Source organism: Myodes glareolus, chromosome 4 (genome assembly GCF_982192425.1).
Source record: "Myodes glareolus chromosome 4, mMyoGla1.1, whole genome shotgun sequence".
Classification (NCBI taxonomy): domain Eukaryota; kingdom Metazoa; phylum Chordata; class Mammalia; order Rodentia; family Cricetidae; genus Myodes; species Myodes glareolus.
In genome coordinates, this window is record NC_142029.1 from 21,531,961 (window position 1) to 21,548,636 (window position 16,676).

The 16,676-nt window shown below is 50.2% G+C and overlaps 1 protein-coding gene across 1 annotated transcript in view; it reads left to right on the forward strand.

Moving 5' to 3' along the window:
• Itga11 (integrin subunit alpha 11) overlaps positions 1 to 16,676 on the forward strand; it is a 103,550-nt gene that overhangs the window by 64,240 nt on the left and 22,634 nt on the right. Inside the window, exons 9-15 of the mRNA XM_048423713.3 lie at positions 217 to 382; positions 2,024 to 2,094; positions 6,939 to 7,083; positions 7,630 to 7,778; positions 12,122 to 12,262; positions 12,537 to 12,740; positions 14,545 to 14,675. Of these exons, the coding sequence (XP_048279670.2) occupies positions 217 to 382; positions 2,024 to 2,094; positions 6,939 to 7,083; positions 7,630 to 7,778; positions 12,122 to 12,262; positions 12,537 to 12,740; positions 14,545 to 14,675 (1,007 nt within the window). The remainder of the gene's footprint in view (positions 1 to 216; positions 383 to 2,023; positions 2,095 to 6,938; positions 7,084 to 7,629; positions 7,779 to 12,121; positions 12,263 to 12,536; positions 12,741 to 14,544; positions 14,676 to 16,676) is intronic.

Here is a 16,676-nt window from a genome sequence, read left to right on the forward strand (position 1 = left end):
GGACCCCTAGTCTCCCAGATTCCAGAACCCTAGCTAATCTCAAGGGTCTTATCTGGTACCCCCGCCCCCAAGAGTATCTGTTTCCAAATGCCAGGGGTGCCTTGAGAAAGGCCCAAGGCTGTAGCCCACCTCCGGGTCCTTGGGGTGGGGTTGTGGGTGTATGGAAAAGTCCATACTATGTCCTGGTTTGTCGTCCCTGCCCCTGTTCCCTGGCAGGTCTTGGGCTACTACAACCGCAGGGGGATCAATCCAGAAACTTTTCTAAATGAAATCAAATACATCGCGAGCGACCCGGATGACAAGCACTTCTTCAACGTCACAGATGAGGCAGCCCTGAAGGACATTGTCGATGCCCTCGGGGACAGGATCTTCAGCTTGGAAGGTGACCAGCTCATGGGCTTACACCTCTATCCAAGGATTATAATTTCACAGAGCACATTGGCTTAGCAAAAACCACTGTCTGACCCAAAGTGCCCGACACTCTGTGTCAGCTCTAACTGGACTGAGTTTTCTGAGACTCAGTTGTTTGACTGCTGAGGACATTGGTTGGGGGAGGGCATGTTTGAACTAGGGTTGTCAGACTTAGCAAACATATAAAAGAAGTACTTATGCCAGATTTACACTGAAAAACATGCATTGTTGCTGGGCGGTGGTGGCGCACGCCTTTAATCCCAACACTCGGGAGACAGAGGCAGGTGGATCTCTGTGAGTTTGAGGCCAGCCTGGTCTACAAGAACTAGTTCCAGGACAGGCACCAAAAGCTACAGAGAAACCTTGTCTCGGAAATATATATATATATATATATATATATATATATATATATATATATATATATATATATATATACATATATATTGTTTTCCTAAGTTGAACCCAACAGACCTTGCTCCATTTCCTGACATAGGTCCTGCATGTTCTCACAGAACCTACTGGTCCTCACTCTACCACCTTTGTGAAAATCAAAGCTGTAGTTTGAGGCTGGGAATTTATCTCAGTTGGGAGAGCACTTACCTAGCATGCATGAAGCCCTGGCTTCAATCTCCAGGACTACATAAAACCAGGCACAGGGTGCTTGGCTGCAACCTCAGTACTCAGGAGGTGGTGGCGGGAGACACAGAATCAGATCACCCTCAGCTACACAGTGAGCCTGGGTTATAACAAACCATTTCAAGAAACAAGAACATGGTTTAATTCCCCAGTAGAGTGGCACGTGGGGGAAAGCTCTGCAAAGAATCCCATCTGCAGAGATCCCATTCTCGCTGTGTCTGTCTGTGGTGGGCTGTTCTCACGTGGGGATCTCGGCATCTAGGTGGGAGGGGAGAAGAGAGATAAGAGACAAAGAGTATCCCAGAGCTGGAGAAGTCAGCAATGTGTTGAAATGACACTGAACAGATATGTGCAAAGAGACCACCGTGGCTCTCCCACGCTTGGACTTGGGCTCTGACACAGCCCTGGACTCACAGAGTCAAACCAAGGGACTCCCCAGCGAAAGATCACCTTCGGTGGTGAGAATGTGGTTCGGATGGCTCGTTCAAGGGCTGCTTTCAGCACACATGGCCTTTCTTATGTGGGTCCACAGAGGCGGCAAGCCTCCATTAATGTTTAGAGACCAGAAACCAAATTCTGTGACCAATGGGAGTGAGCAGAAGGAATAGCACTTCTTTCCCAAAACGTATATGAATTTCACATGTTTTCATTTGATGCCCCGCCCCCTCGACTACATGCACACTTTAACAGTCATTGCACATGTCTGCAGCATGGTTTATCCCAGGCTCTTTGCAGAACTGAGTGACTCTGCAAGTGTGCACAGGCTTGCACACACACACACACACACACACACGTACGGGTGCATGCACTTTGATAGTCATTATTAATACCCAAAAACAGGGTGATGATGAGGTAGTACAGGTGTCACCTCAGGATCAGGCAGAAAAGAACCCTAGTTCCCATGATGCCCCAGGACACAGGACCCAAGGACTAACCGGTGATGCACAGAGCTAACATCTTCTCGTTGTTGTTTTAGGCACCAACAAGAATGAAACCTCTTTTGGACTGGAGATGTCACAGACAGGCTTTTCCTCGCATGTGGTAGAGGTACAGGACCCTCCCCCTCCCTCCCTCCTCCCTCTCTCTTTCCTTACTCATCCAGGTCTGTCTGCTGTCCCACCTTTTATGGCTCTCCCATATCTTTTTCAGTGTCTCTTTGCCTCTTCTAAAGACTGGAATGGGGAAGTTAAGGTCTTCAACTTATTTCTAGTGTCTTCTGCCTGCTTCAGAAGCCAGCTCACTGCACATGTTACACACAGAGAGAAAGAGAGGAAAGAAGCAGAGTGGATGGGGCGGCGGGGGGGATTTCTCACAGGGCCTAAAGTCTCATTCAGTCCATAGAAACCCACACAATCAGGTCAAATGACAAAACCAGACAGCAAGTACCTGATAGCATCAGAGTCTGAGGTGACCTGTGCAAGCTGGGGTAGGGCCTGTACCCATGTTGGGAAGGTGTCTATAGGTCCCAGCTCCATCAGGAGGCTGCAAAACCAGTCTCTGTTCAGACTCTGCATTGGACTGCAACAGCCCCAGGTGTGCCTTGCCCATGAAGGACAGACTGCAGGTGTCACTAATAACGCATGGTGTCAGGGGCCATGTTCACCTAAAGCTTAACCTAAGGGAGTCTGGACCCTCATGGAGGGACAAAGTCAGTGTTTTGGGAAACATTTTACGTCCTGGGGGCTCCATGTGGGAAGCATGTCAGCTCCGAGAGTATACCAGTGCATGCTCCTCCTCCAGGTATGTGTGCTTCAGACAACAGGTGTCTTGGTTGTGCGTGCATGTGTGTGTGTGTGTGTGTGTGTGTGTGTACACTCCGTGTTCAGGAAAGGTCTGCAGGCTCACAATAATTACACATCCCTCTGTCGTCCCCCTCCCATCCTCCAAACCCTTCTGGGATGTGGGCACGGCAGGATTCCTGATTCCCTCCTGCAGGTAAAGAATGGATTCACGAGGTTAGGCAAGCTGGGGTTAAAGTGACGTGAGCCAGGACTGCGTGAGCTCTTCCCTCTGCAGTCGGCAGCTGCTCCAAGAGGGGCTCCCAGGAGCTCTGAGTAAGAGATCCCAGATTGGAGAGAGGGGCTCATGCATGCCAAGCAGTAGACAGATGTTTGGAAATGTGGCATGTGCACAGATTTTTGCCAGGCCCCATCTGTACAGTATCAAGTCCACTGAGGTGAATACAGCAAGATGCGATCGTGGATTTTCCACCATCCCCGCAGCCTCTGGCCAGGTGCACAGCCCTGTAAACTTTCCCCAGGGGTCTCTGCCCTCATTTCATACTCAAAAGAGCCCTGTGAGGTCTGCAAGTGGTGACAGTCATCCTGATTTAGGTGGCTGGGTCCACTGGTCTTTTAAGTGCCTTCTTATTGCTGGGATTCAGGAGGAGCAGAGGTAGAGCTGGGCCACCAGGAGGCAGGAGCTTACATTTACATGAAGTCAGGCAGCCAATCCCTGCTCAGTACTATCCCTACTGTACTGTCTCTGGGGACAGGGCAAGATTGAGGATCTGATTTTAAATACCCAGCAGGGCTGCATATACCCATAATTCTAGAATTGGAAGTGAAAGATGGGTGGATCACGAGAGCTCACTGGCCAGTGTTCCTAGCCAACTGATAGGCTTCCAGTTCAGTGAGAGACCGCTGTCTCAAGGCAGAAATGTCAGCAGTGACAGAGGAAGACATCTGATATTCCGCTCTGGACTCCAAAGGCACAGGCATTGGCATGGGCATGCCCTCCTGCTTATTCACACGCATGCGCCCGCCACACAGAAAGGGCAGAGGGGGGAACCGAACACAGCAAGAACTTACAACTTCTTGAAGAGCAGAGAGCATTGATTATGATGCAGCTGAAATACCAAAAGGAATCAGCAATGAGGCTTGCTACCCAAAATCAGCCCACAAGCTACCAAAACAGCAGGCCTCGGCTTCGACAGCGGGATGAGGGGCGCTATCGCTGCCTCCCAGGAAACCAAGTCTAGAGCTCCAAGGCCTAGGAGAAAATTATAAACAGTTGACGCCCACTTATGGGAGGCCCCAGAAAACTCTTCCGTGGGAGGAGCACCACTTTGACCCTCTGCAGGAACACTCTGCCACCACCCTGAACTGAGATGGCCAAGGATATCTGCAGATACGGCCAGGTGTCATGGCGGCGGCGGGGGTGGGGGGAGAGGTGGGGCGAGCAACACACGACTGTCCCTGCAGTGAAGGCCACCCAGGTAGAGATACCCTGGGTCTGTGTCATGGAAGCTCAGTGGCCCCATAAATCTAGGGTGGCCTGAAGGCCATAAGTCAGGGAATCCAGACAGGCCCATACGGAAACAGTGGATGCCAGATGCCAGTCTTTCCCAGATGATTCACGCCATTTCCCAGCTGGGCCACATGCCTGGCATCCCCCACCAAAATTCTGGCCTTCTTCCCAGGATATTCTAGACTTTTTCCCCCAGATTTTGGATGTCTGGGGCCCTCAGCTGGGAAGACTGTGACCTGGGAGATTTGTTTTGTTGGCCTTCATGAACACACTTCCTAGTACGCCTGTCCCCAACAAATCCATTTTGGGGACCCAAGGTCTATCTGTGGCCAAGATACAATGGCATAGGTGAGATGAGATGCCTCTCGCTCCTGAAGTCCAGGGCAGTTCTCAAACCCTACACAGGGAGGATGGAAAAGGCCCTCCCAGCAGGGCCAGGCACCTGGGTATAGCTGGCCTTTCTCAGCACACCAGAGGTCCCTGTTGTCAACAAGGCCACAACACCTCTTCAAAACCCTCTCCAGACATCAAGAAGTCTAGCATGCAGTCACAAACTTGGACTCAGCAAACAGACAGGAAGAAAGGGTGGCCCACCCCCTGGAGGGGCTCAGGAAGAAAACCGGAAGCAGGAGCCACATGGGGCTTGGGAAAACCGGCGGGGGCTTTTCTTACTGCCCCACCTACCCTCTGGCCGAAGACCCAGCCCCACCCAGACTTGTTGTGCGACTTTGGGAATGCTTCTGCCTCTCTTCGAACCCAAGTGCAGATAAGGAGTCTGCCCCCTCCCAGGGCCCCTGTGGGCTCCCACGGGAGAGGATTGGATGAGAAAGTGCCCCACCAAGAAGGAGCATACTCCAAAATTGAGGAATGTTGGCAGTGACCGTGGACAACAGGAATTTGGGTTCCGGACCTCAGTCTTGGCCCAGCCCACTGTCAGTGCTTCCCAGCTGAGTGGAGCAGGGAGCTAATTAGAACATTGGGCTTTGAACATGACAGAGCACCAGACACTCCCGAAGACAGCTTATTTATAGTTGCAAAAACATTCCACAGGGGAAGTTCTCCCTCCAGAGAACTGGCCTTTTCAACTGTTGGATAAGATCAACTTGCCTCTTTAAAATGGCAGGAGATCTTTGAAGCCAGCTAGAACCAGCCAGATGGGCTCATGGAGGGCTGGGGTGGGGGGTGGGGGGATAGAGGTGCTGTGACTTTACCTGCCGAAACTGTAAAAGGCCAAAGCTGCTGCTGGCAGAGTGCTTGGCTAGCACAGATAAGACCCTGTGTTCTATCCTAGCACACACACACACACACACACACACACACACACACACACACACACACACAAAATGAGTAAGGATCTCATAAAGCCTAGGCTAGCCTCAAAGTCACTATGTAGCCAAACATAACTTTGATTTTGATCCCTCTACTTCCACCACCCGAGTGCTGAGATTATAGGTGTACACACCATCATGCCCAGTTTATATGGTGTGGAGAATGGAACCCAGGGCTTTGCCCATGCCTGGCAACCACTCTACCACTGAGCCACATCCCAGGTACATTGAAACCAGGAAACAACTCCCGGTTTCCACGGGTTTTTTTTTTTTTTTACTTTGTTTGTTTGTTTTGAGTAGGAATCCGCCACTAGCCTGAAGCTCACCAAATAGGCTGACCAGCAAGCCAGGACCACCTGCTTCTGCCTGTCCAGCACTGAGTCTATGACACATGCTGCCCTGCTCAGCTGCTTTTCCCATGAGTCCTAAGGACTGAACCCCAAGCACTTCACTGACTGAGACATCTTCTCATCCCCTTAAACAAAACAAAACAAAAACCCTTTTTGTAAAAGAAAATTAAAGCTCAAAGCTAAGATACAGGGTAGCCGCCCCTCCCCTGAATCTGGGGGCCAGGGCTACTATTCTCACCACCTTCTTACTGTACTGCCGTCCAAGTACCATTCCTCCTCCTTCAGGGCTTGCAGTTTGCCTTCCTATGCCCACAAGTCATGTGGTTTGTTCACACTAGGGGTGGAGAGGGTCCACAGGAAATGACACCTCCTGCCTTCATACCCAGGCATGCAGCATGCACTTGTCTTGCAGTAGTGGGTAGGGCAAGAGACACCCTCCAAGTCGGTGAAGAAACAAGCTCCATGGCCCTGCATCGTCTGCCCAACCTGTCTCACCCACTCTGCTTCCGCTCTACAATTCACTGTTCCTAGAAAGCAAAGCTGTCTTCTCTCTGCCTTGGAGCCTTTGCTCATTTGCTCCAAAGGCAGGCAGTCACCTGTGGGCAGCAGGACTTGAAGGAGTGTTGGGCTGGGTAGGTAACAAGGAAGCTGAGTGGTTTAAAAAGTCCAAGGAAATGTGGAAGGTTTGTCCTGGGTTCAGCGTTTATTTCTAGAATGTTTCTTTATCTGTTTTTAAATTCACACTCTTGAGATCAGCTTGAGCCATCTTGTGCTCAGGGCACCATGGTCTCTGAGGCTTGATTATAAGTCAAGAGCCCCAGTTGGAAGCTGAGTTTCTTTGTCACCACCCCTGGCAAAGTTACCCCCTGGTGACTATGGTGCCTCAGAGTTTGCAAGACCTGGGTGCTCTCAGCAAGAGGTCCCTAGGAACAGGGTCTGATGCCACATTCTTCCCTGGTGCCAGGACGGGATCCTACTGGGAGCCGTGGGAGCCTACGACTGGAACGGGGCCGTACTGAAGGAGACAAGTGCGGGCAAGGTGATTCCCCACCGGGAGTCCTACCTTAAGGAGTTCCCAGAGGAGCTGAAGAACCATGCCGCATACCTAGGTGAGGCCCATGGGAGGGTGGCTGAAGACAGAGGGTAAGGTGGGCTCCAGATTGAGAGGCCCATCTGTACCTATTGGCAATTCTAGCTACAAGGCTGGTTTCTCTCTAGCTACATCCCACACCCCATGCCAGCATCTGACCATATAGAATAAATGACAGCAAGTTCCCCACAGTATAAGTAGGCTTCCATGGAAGCTTCTAAACTTTCGGTCAGTTGTCAGGGTCCTTAAAGCTTTAGGTCTGGACTGGAGCTACGTCACACTGGGCCAGCCTCCTCTAGGACAAAGCGTCTTGTCAACAGCCATTCTCCTTTTTCTTAAATAATTCTGTTTGGTGTGGGGGCTGTGAATCAAGCACGGGACCTGGCATAGGCCAATCGTACGCTCTCCACTGAGCGACACCTTCAGGCTCTTTTCATTAGTTCATGCGCTCAAGGAAAACAGGACTCACAATTCCTCCTCATGCCTGGTTGCACCCCATGCCAAAACCCGGCAAGCTGTACTGAGCACACAGCATCAGAGACCAGTCTGTTTCTTCCTCTGGCAGGCTACACAGTGACATCGGTCGTGTCCTCCAAGCAGGGACGGGTGTACGTGGCTGGAGCTCCCAGGTTCAACCACACAGGCAAGGTCATTCTGTTCACTATGCACAACAACCGCAGCCTCACCATCCACCAGGCTCTTCGGGGCGAGCAGGTAATGGAGAACATGGGACAGGCTCCGGGCAAGGGTTAGGGTCCGACCTAGGCAGAGTGAGTAACAGGGCTCCTCTCTCTCAACAAGAAGGTCCCACACCCACAAGTATTCCCCTGTGTTGGGGGCACAGGTCCAGTTCTCTCTGATTGAAGGCACCTGCAAAAACAGTTACCCCCTAAACAACCATAGAACCTGCACTGTTCCGCTCCCCCTCAAAGTCCGGTTGGCTCCTAATGAGAGCCTGGGGCAACTTCTTCCCTCCGTCTTCTGGACCTCTTGCCTCTAGAGTGCCGGGTGACCTCTGCTGCTACCCTGCCTGGTGTGCTCAGGAGTAGCCGCTCCGTGCAGCATCAGTGTCTAGCTACCTGGCCTGGGCTTCTCCTAGCCCTGGGGTATTTTGAAAGGACAGCCACACTTCTTGAGCTGTCTTGTTATTTTTAAGTATTTTCCGACCCACAAACCTCTCTGCCGGCGCAATAATCCCAATCAGACCAAATCAGTCCGAATTAAATGCCCAGGTTTAATGGCTGCCAGTGCTCCTGGGTGGCCCCCCGGGAAAACACGGAGGGGGAAAGGAGAACCTGAACAACCTCTGGAGAGGGAAAAGGGGAGACCATGTGTTCCTTCTCTAGGGGGCAGTTTAAATAACCTGTGGGAGTGGTCTTGACCCTCCCTAGGAAGGGATCACCATTTGGCGGGCTTTCTCGGAGGTGGCGTTTGGACTGAGGCAACTCCCAAGGGAGGGAGCAGAAATGAAATTTTTTGCCCAACATTCCAAATATGAATGCCAGGGGGCTAGGGTGAACCCCCTCCCCAACTAAACAATCCAGACTCTTTGTATAAAGGGGTGCCAAGGAGCTGAGGTGACGCTTCTGACCAAACAGTTATGTCATTCACCGCCCACACACACACACAAGAACCACAGGGACAGCAGCTTCTTCCTTTTTCCTGGAAGTAAAGCTCACTGCTAATGCCACTGTCCCTCTTGGGATGTGGCTGACAACCAGACTGTGTGACAGGCTGTGTCAGATGGTTAGAACACCAATTAGAAAGCTCTGGTGAGCAAGCACTGGTGGCAGGAACAAAATGAATCACGGCAGCAGCCAAGGAAGCGACACAGCTTCTCCAGGATCATCCAGCAGGTTCCTGACCAGGTCATGCTAAGAACTCAGGCTCTTGCTGACATCACCTCTTGACTCCCAACAGCCTCGACCTAGACCAGGCCTTGACATCTCCTGACTAACAGCATCCTCTGGTACCCTGAACCCCAGCTAAGCCCCACCCAGGCCCTGGCCTGCCTTCTCTCATTACTTGGAGTCTGAGAACAGCTCCATCCTACAGCTTCCCCTGCCCTGTCCTATCATCAGGACACACGCCTCTCCTATCAACCTGAGTGCAGGCTACAGAGGGTCACAATTCTCTGACTCCTTTTCTAGGCCAATGGCTCACTGGTATGCACCTCATGTTTCAGATTGGCAAACTCTACCCCATCTCACTCCCTCCCACACCAGCCCTCTCCACCCTGCCCCACCACGATCCAGCCCGCTCCATCCAGCTCCACCCAGCTCCACCTGCTCCACCCTGCTCCAGCCCACTCCACCCCCTCACCCCATGATTCAGCCCACTCAAGGCTAGCGCCTTCTGGAAGGGAAAGGCTAGGCCTGGGAACTACAGGGAATATGCTGATAACTCAAGACTATTCCCTGATCAGCTCCACCTCCAGCACCAAAACAAGAACTCACAGTGCTGAAGACAGATCACTGTGACCCACACAGCTGAAACCACAGATTTAGTTGACTTTTCCTGTCTGCCTTATAATTACTTTATGTTGACACCTCTCTCGCTTCCCCACCCGGCTCAAGCTCTTGTCTTTTTCTTCTGTTTATATATTTATCTTCCTTCGTAACCATTTTTTAGTTTTGTTTTGAGACAGGGTCTAATGTAGCCCAGGAAGACCTTAAACTCACTATACTGCTGGGGATTGCCTTGAATTCCCAATCCTCCTGCCGCCACCTACCGTGTTAGGATTATAGGCAAGCAGCACCACCTCTGGTTTATGTGGTGCTGAGGCTCAGCCCTAGGGCTGCAGCGTCCTAGCCAAGCACTCTACCAACTGAGCCACATCCCTAGCCCATGTAAAGTCTTTAGACTTAAGAACAGGCTACTGAGCCAAGCATGATGGTGCACTCCTTTAGTTCCAGCATTTGGGAGGCTGAGGCAGGCAGATCAGATCTCTGTGAGTTCAAGACCAGCCTGGTCTGCATAGCAAGTTCCAGGACAGCCAAAGCTATATAGTTTTATGCCTGGAGGTCATGGCAGAAGGAGCATTAGGCTTCCTGTATCAGAGTGGCTTGGCCCAGCAATCACCAGGCTTCTGACCCTGACCAGGCAACTGGAACCCTCTGGGTTTCAAGTAACCCATGTAAAATGAAAAAGAAAGAGAGAAAGAAAGAAAGAAAGAAAGAAAGAAAGAAAGAAAGAAAGAAAGAAAGAGAAAAGGCTGAGGTGTAAGTTCAGCGGCAGAGCACTTCCCTGGCATGTACCAGGGCCTGGGTTTAACACGTCCTCCTAACAGCATGGTGCACCCACAAGCTAACCCAAGGTTTTAGTGTCTCACTTGGGGCCCTACCACAGGCAGGATCTGTTCCCTCTTCTAAGCATTTACTGAGCCTATCCTGTGTGCCAGACATGATCCCCAAGCCTACAAGGGCCTACCCCCTAAAGGCTCCCAAGGAGGGAGCAGACCCTGGTGGGAGAAGGCACCTTGTCACGTACGGTGGGGTTGAGAGGTCAGAGATACTTTCTCAAAGGAAGCGAAGCCTGATTGTCTGCAGGAGGCAGGGGAGTCGGGAGATGATGTAAGGAAGAGGAAAGTTTGTGAAAGGGAAGTAGGGCTTAGAAAAATCACTCATGCACAGCAGGGAAGAGGCAGGTAGAGGAGGCTCAGTGTTGGGAGCCAGAGGCAGCAGAGCAGAGACTGGGAAGGGAGGCAGATCCTATAAGGTCATGCTAAAGAACGTAGGCTTTATCCCAAACACCGGGCTGTATATGGCCAGGGGTTAGAGGACAAGCGGCCATCATAAGGGTGAGGTGGGAGCCAAGCGTAGAGGAGGAGCAGTCAGGCAACAATGAGATGCTGTCCAATACCAGGCTGCATATGGCAGAGGTGGAAGTAGAGACGGGGGACTCCTCAGTCTCTAATGGATGGTGAATGGTGCCCCCCCTCACATGGGGATTGCTACACTCAATGAAGGACAGAGATAAAGAGAGAGTGAGCCCTCAGACAGGCAAGTGCCAGTCACCATCAACAGTAGGAATGCCAGCGTGCTCCATGACACTTGGAAATGAACTAGCTATTGTAGCTTGATTAAACCATTAAGGGACGGACATAGCTAACTCTGAATCAGCAGCAATCAAGTCACAAAAAAACAACCCGTCACCGTTGACTATTGCACTCATGAGTTCACAGCAGCTAAGGTTACCTGCATAGGCCTAGATCGGGGAGAAGCTCATGAGGCCCCACCCCTAACTGATGACCTATTAGCAATTGATAGCTGCGGAATGAAGGAGAGTCCATTCTTTAGGGGTGTGGCCACATGTGGGCACTGCTAAGTGGACTTCGTCCGTTGTTTTTTAAAGGGAGAAGAAATAATGTTGAGAGAAGACGACTAAGGGGGGCCTGGGGGAAGTTGAAGGGGCAAACTGGAGAGTGGATAGGACTGGGTGGGTTTCATTATATACATGTCTGAAAATTCTCAAAGAATAAATGTTTTTAAATGGAGCCTTTATGAGAAAAAAAATATGTCCTGAAGAAAGGTTCTGGATACATCGTTATATCTCAAAATCAGGAGAGAGGAAGGGCAGTCTCGTTGTGACAAGAAAGGCTTCTTTATATATAACAACTGGCAATGTAAAGGCCATAGAACAGAGTGGGGGAAATACAGCAAAACCCTCATGCTGGCTGTGTCTCAATGTTGAGACTATGGGTAACTCGTTTTTGTCTTCAAAATTTTTATGTAGTTTCTTTTTTTGCCATTATATTAGTTTTGCTTTTTGTCATTATAATATATAAACAGCCCCAAGGAATAAATAACCATAGTTAAAGTTAAGTAATGGAAATACAGGAGGGTGGGAACGAGCTGCCAACTGAGATAGAGAAACAAGGATACCCTGAAAGCAGGTAAGTCTGCCCAGGGGAGAGGAGGGGAAGGTGGGCATGAGAAGGGAGGGCCTGCCAGGACCCCAAACATTCCAGGTCAAAAGATGACCCAGGTTCCTGGCCAGAGCTGTCAGTGTGAGACCTTGGGACCCAGCTTGATCTTTCTCCCATCCATGTGCCGCAGATAGGCTCCTACTTTGGGAGTGAGATCACCTCAGTGGACATCAATGACGACAGAGTGACCGATGTCTTGCTGGTGGGCGCCCCCATGTACTTCAGCGAGGGCCGAGAGCGAGGCAAAGTGTATGTCTACAACCTGAGACAGGTACTGTGGCCAGGAGGGGCCAGGCAACTCAGCAGGGTATCAGAGTCCTACACTGACTTGGTCAACCTTGAGAGAACCCAGGTTCCCAGGAGGTCGGCTACTGCCTGCAGGAGCCAGCTAGGAAGGACAGGAGCTTCTCTGCCCTGGGCTCCTGTCACTGGGAGGGGTCCTGGGGAATGGAATGAAGAGAAGTCGCTTGGTGCAGGCAAAGGGAGTCAAGATCCCAGAGCCTCTGCCCAGTTCCCTGAACCTCTTCCCGGCCTTGATTTTGCAGAACCGGTTTGTTTATAATGGCACTCTGAAGGATTCCCACAGCTACCAGAATGCCCGGTTTGGATCCTCCATTGCCTCAGTTCAAGACCTCAACCAAGATTCCTACAATGATGTGGTGGTGGGGGCCCCTCTAGAGGACAGTCACAGAGGGGCCATCTATATCTTCCACGGCTTCCAAAGCAGCATCCTGAAGAAGCCCATACAGGTGGGGCTTTGGGGAGACTAGGTAGAGCAGAGAGTGGGAAATGTGGGCTGCACCCACGTATTCCTGCGGCTCAGTTTCCTTGCATGCCCTCTTGCAGGAAGGATCCTATCTGTCCTAGCTGTGCCTATCTCTAGTGGAGAGGTTGGCATGGTACAGTGATGTTCAGAATGTCCCCCATCCTATCCCCATATACAACTTTATCCTCTCGACATCAGACCAGTAAAAATCCCAGGCACCAAATATCGCTGCCCCAACAGGAACCCTGTGACTGGGACACTTCCGGCTGGGCTCCATTTTCACCACAAACAGACCCAGCCCAGCTCAAATCTGACCTTCTTCAGCCTCAAAGTCATCAGAATTTTACCCACTCTTTTTTTTCTCTTTTTTAAAAGAATTGTTTTTTATTTCATGTGCATGGATGTTTTGCCTGCATGTACGTGTTTACAGTGTCCAAGGAGGCCAGAAGAGAGCACTGGACCCTCTGGTCCACCATGAGCTGGCATTTGGGTGCTAGGAACAAAATCCAGGTCCTCTGCAAGGGTAGCCAGGGTTGTTTTTTTTTAATATTTATTTCGTGTATGAGTGGTACCCGAAGGTATATATGTGTACATGCATGCCTGGTGCCCATGGAGGTCAGAAGAATATGTTTGATTCCCTGAAACTGGAGTTAGAGCCAAGACATGGGGTGCTGGGAATCAAACCTAGGTCCTCTGTAAGAGCAACAAGTACTCTTGTTACTAGGCCATCTCGCCAAACCTCATTTTTACTTTTCTTTCTCTCTTTTTCTTTTTCTTTTTTTTTTTTTTAAAGAAGGTTGACCTATGTAGCCCTGGCTAACCTCAAACTCACAGAGATTCACCTACCCCTGCCTCTCAGGCTGGTGTTAAAGGTGCGTGCTACTACTCTGGCCCACCCATTCTATTCATAATTTCACATATGTGCACCATGCATACTGACCGTTCTCACCTCCCTATAACCTCTATCCATCTTCCCCCAACACACACACACACACACACACACACACACAATTATTACACTCATATGTATATATTTGTTTTGTTTTGGGAACCTCAGCTAAGACTTACCAGCACCATCTTGTGACCATGGGATCTATGTGTTGGAGCCTGGTGGTTCAATAGCAGGAACACAACAAAAAAAAAATGAGTCCTTCTTTCCCAGAATCTATCAATAGACAATGGGTCAGGGGTAAAGGGTAGGGCTCCCGTGAGCCCCTCCCCTTTCCCTGACTGACCGTTGATAGAGCCCAGCGCACATAACTACAGTTGTGGGCTAATGATCTAGACAGTTGTATCGAGTGAAGAGAATCTGCCGACATAATTTATTAGTAATACAGTCAAATACATACAGCAAGGTAGAAATGCCAGTGGATTTGTTATCTTCCAGGTTATTACACTGATATTCACCAAGTACTTTATTTTATCTTTTGTGGTGCTCAGGATCAAACTTAGGGCCTTGTACCTTCCAGGTGAGCACTCCACCACTCGATTATGCCTTCAGTCCTTGAATCTTTGAGGCTAGGTCTTGAGATATATATATATTCCATGCTGGTCTTGAGTTCATGAGCCTATTTCCACCTCTCAAGTATGGAGATTGTAAGTGTGAGCCACCAAACTTGTTAGGGACTATTTTGAGACATAATATTTTCATCTAAATCAGTGACTTTAAAGGCGGGGGTTTCTCTGATAAGGCAGCTGCCAGGTTCTCAGAGCTCAGAATTGTGTCTGTTCCCCTAGAGCTAACCGGGGCTCACAGTACACACACCCTTTCTCTCTTCTCCCTGCAGAGAATCGCAGCCTCAGAGCTGGCTCCTGGCTTGCAGCATTTCGGCTGCAGCATCCACGGACAACTGGACCTCAATGAGGATGGGCTTGTGGACCTAGCAGTGGGCGCCCTGGGCAACGCTGTGGTTTTGTGGTCAGTTCCTGTTTTCCCTAACTACAGGACTTCCCTGAGGAGTACCAGAATAGAGTGTTTCCAAAATCTGCTTCTGGGTCCTTGCCTCTTAGTTTTAGCTACTGTCATCCAAATGAATCCTGAACCTCTCCCATCTCGTGTGATCTTGAAGTCCTGATCTCTATTCTCAACAGAATTCTAGAACTTTTGGCCACTTTCAGATCCAAAATCTGTCCCTCACCCCCAGAGCTTTTCCTACACTCTGGCCCCTGCAGCATCTCTTCCTCTGCTGCCCCCCAGGTTACACAGAGGGAGAACTGAGCCTCCTCTAGAAAGCATTTTCCTCCCCTCCAGCACAGAGAGGACATGAAATATAGGGGTTTCTTTCTTCCAATTCCTCTGACTTTATTTCCTCTCTCTCTCTCTCTCTCTCTCTCTCTCTCTCTCTCTCTCTCTCTCTGTGTGTGTGTGTGTGTGTGTGTGTGTGTGTGTTTCCATATCATATCAGTGTTTTAGAGAAGCCCATGCGTTGTCTCGTGTACTGATACTTTCAGAATGTAGCCATGGTTAGCCTGAAATTTTCCACGTAGATCAGGCTGGCCTCAAGCTCACAGAGATCCACCTGTCTCTGCTGAGGTTAAAGATATTATACCACCATTCCTGGCTGATTGGAGTTTTTTAAATATGCATGGATGAGATCAATTTCATCCTTTAGGGTTTTCTGCACTAACTTAAAAATTGAAGAAAAAAAAGTCCGCCAACTTTCCGTCATCTTAACACTGCCATCTTCAGTGTCTGACTGTACTTCCAGTCTTTCCCCTCACTTGTGCTCTAAGCACCAGCCACTCAGCCTCACTCCAGAGCCCATTAGACGTGCAGAGTCTGTGCCAACAGACAGCAGCGGATCTGGGCTGCAACAAGATGTCTGCAGGAGGCAGTGGTACATGCAGATTAGAACTTGAGAGACAGTCTTAAGACAAGCTCGTGTCTCCATTTAGTGCAACCCAGGGTGCAGCCTTGGCGTGGGATTTCTTGTCTGTTGGTTGGTTTGTAGACTCACTGGGAAGTCGGGGATGACTTTGGATTTCTGAGCCTTCTGACTCCATCCCACCACACCTTGTTTATGACGCTGGGAATCAAACCCAGAGCTTCATGCATGCTGGGCCAGCGCAGTGCCAAATGAGCTACATCCTCTGCTCCTGACATGGGTTTCCTCCCCCCTCTTTTTTCTTTGTTTCTCTCCACTATTCCTTCCTGAGCTGGGCCAATAGGTCGTTCTTCAGTGACAGGTCCTGAGAGAGAGGACCAGGGAACCAGAAGGCGAAGAGACAGATAAGTCTGGGATCAGGAGGCCCTTCACAGGCTTATGTCTTATGACAAGCAAGCTTATTTAGAAGCATGGTATTTTATATACTATTTCCAGGGGAGAAATGGGGCATTGTCAGCAGAAACTACCATACAGTGGGATGCAATCAGCAGGAAGCTAATCAAGCAGTGTGGCCCCAAGAGAGCATAGGGTACCTCAAGAGCATTACAGCACACATCAGCCTTGGGACTGATAACTCCAGTCTCTTCAGGGGAAAAGCCATATTCCTAGTAACAGCAAAGCTCCAGCCTCAGCCCCAGACTGGCCTTGCCAGTACACAGAGCTAGGTTCCTTTTGTCATTTCGTAAGGGCCTCTGAGACAGCCTTGGATCGGTTCAGCTCACAATCCTTTCTTTCTACTTTTTCATTTATATTTAATAAATGTTTTGTCTGTATGCCAGTGCACCATGTGGACGCTGGTGCCCACCCAGGCCAGAAGCAGGTATCAGATCCCCGGGGACTGTAGTTGCACGTGGTTGTGAGCTGCCACATGTGTTGATGCTGGGAATCAAGCACGTATCCTCTGAAAGTGCAGCCAGCACTCGTAAGCCCTGAGCCATCTCCCCAGGCCCTCACTCGCCAGTTGATTTGAATGTGTGTTGGGCTGGACCTGCTGGGTGAAGGGAAACCAGTAGTCCTCAACAAGAGCAACCCAG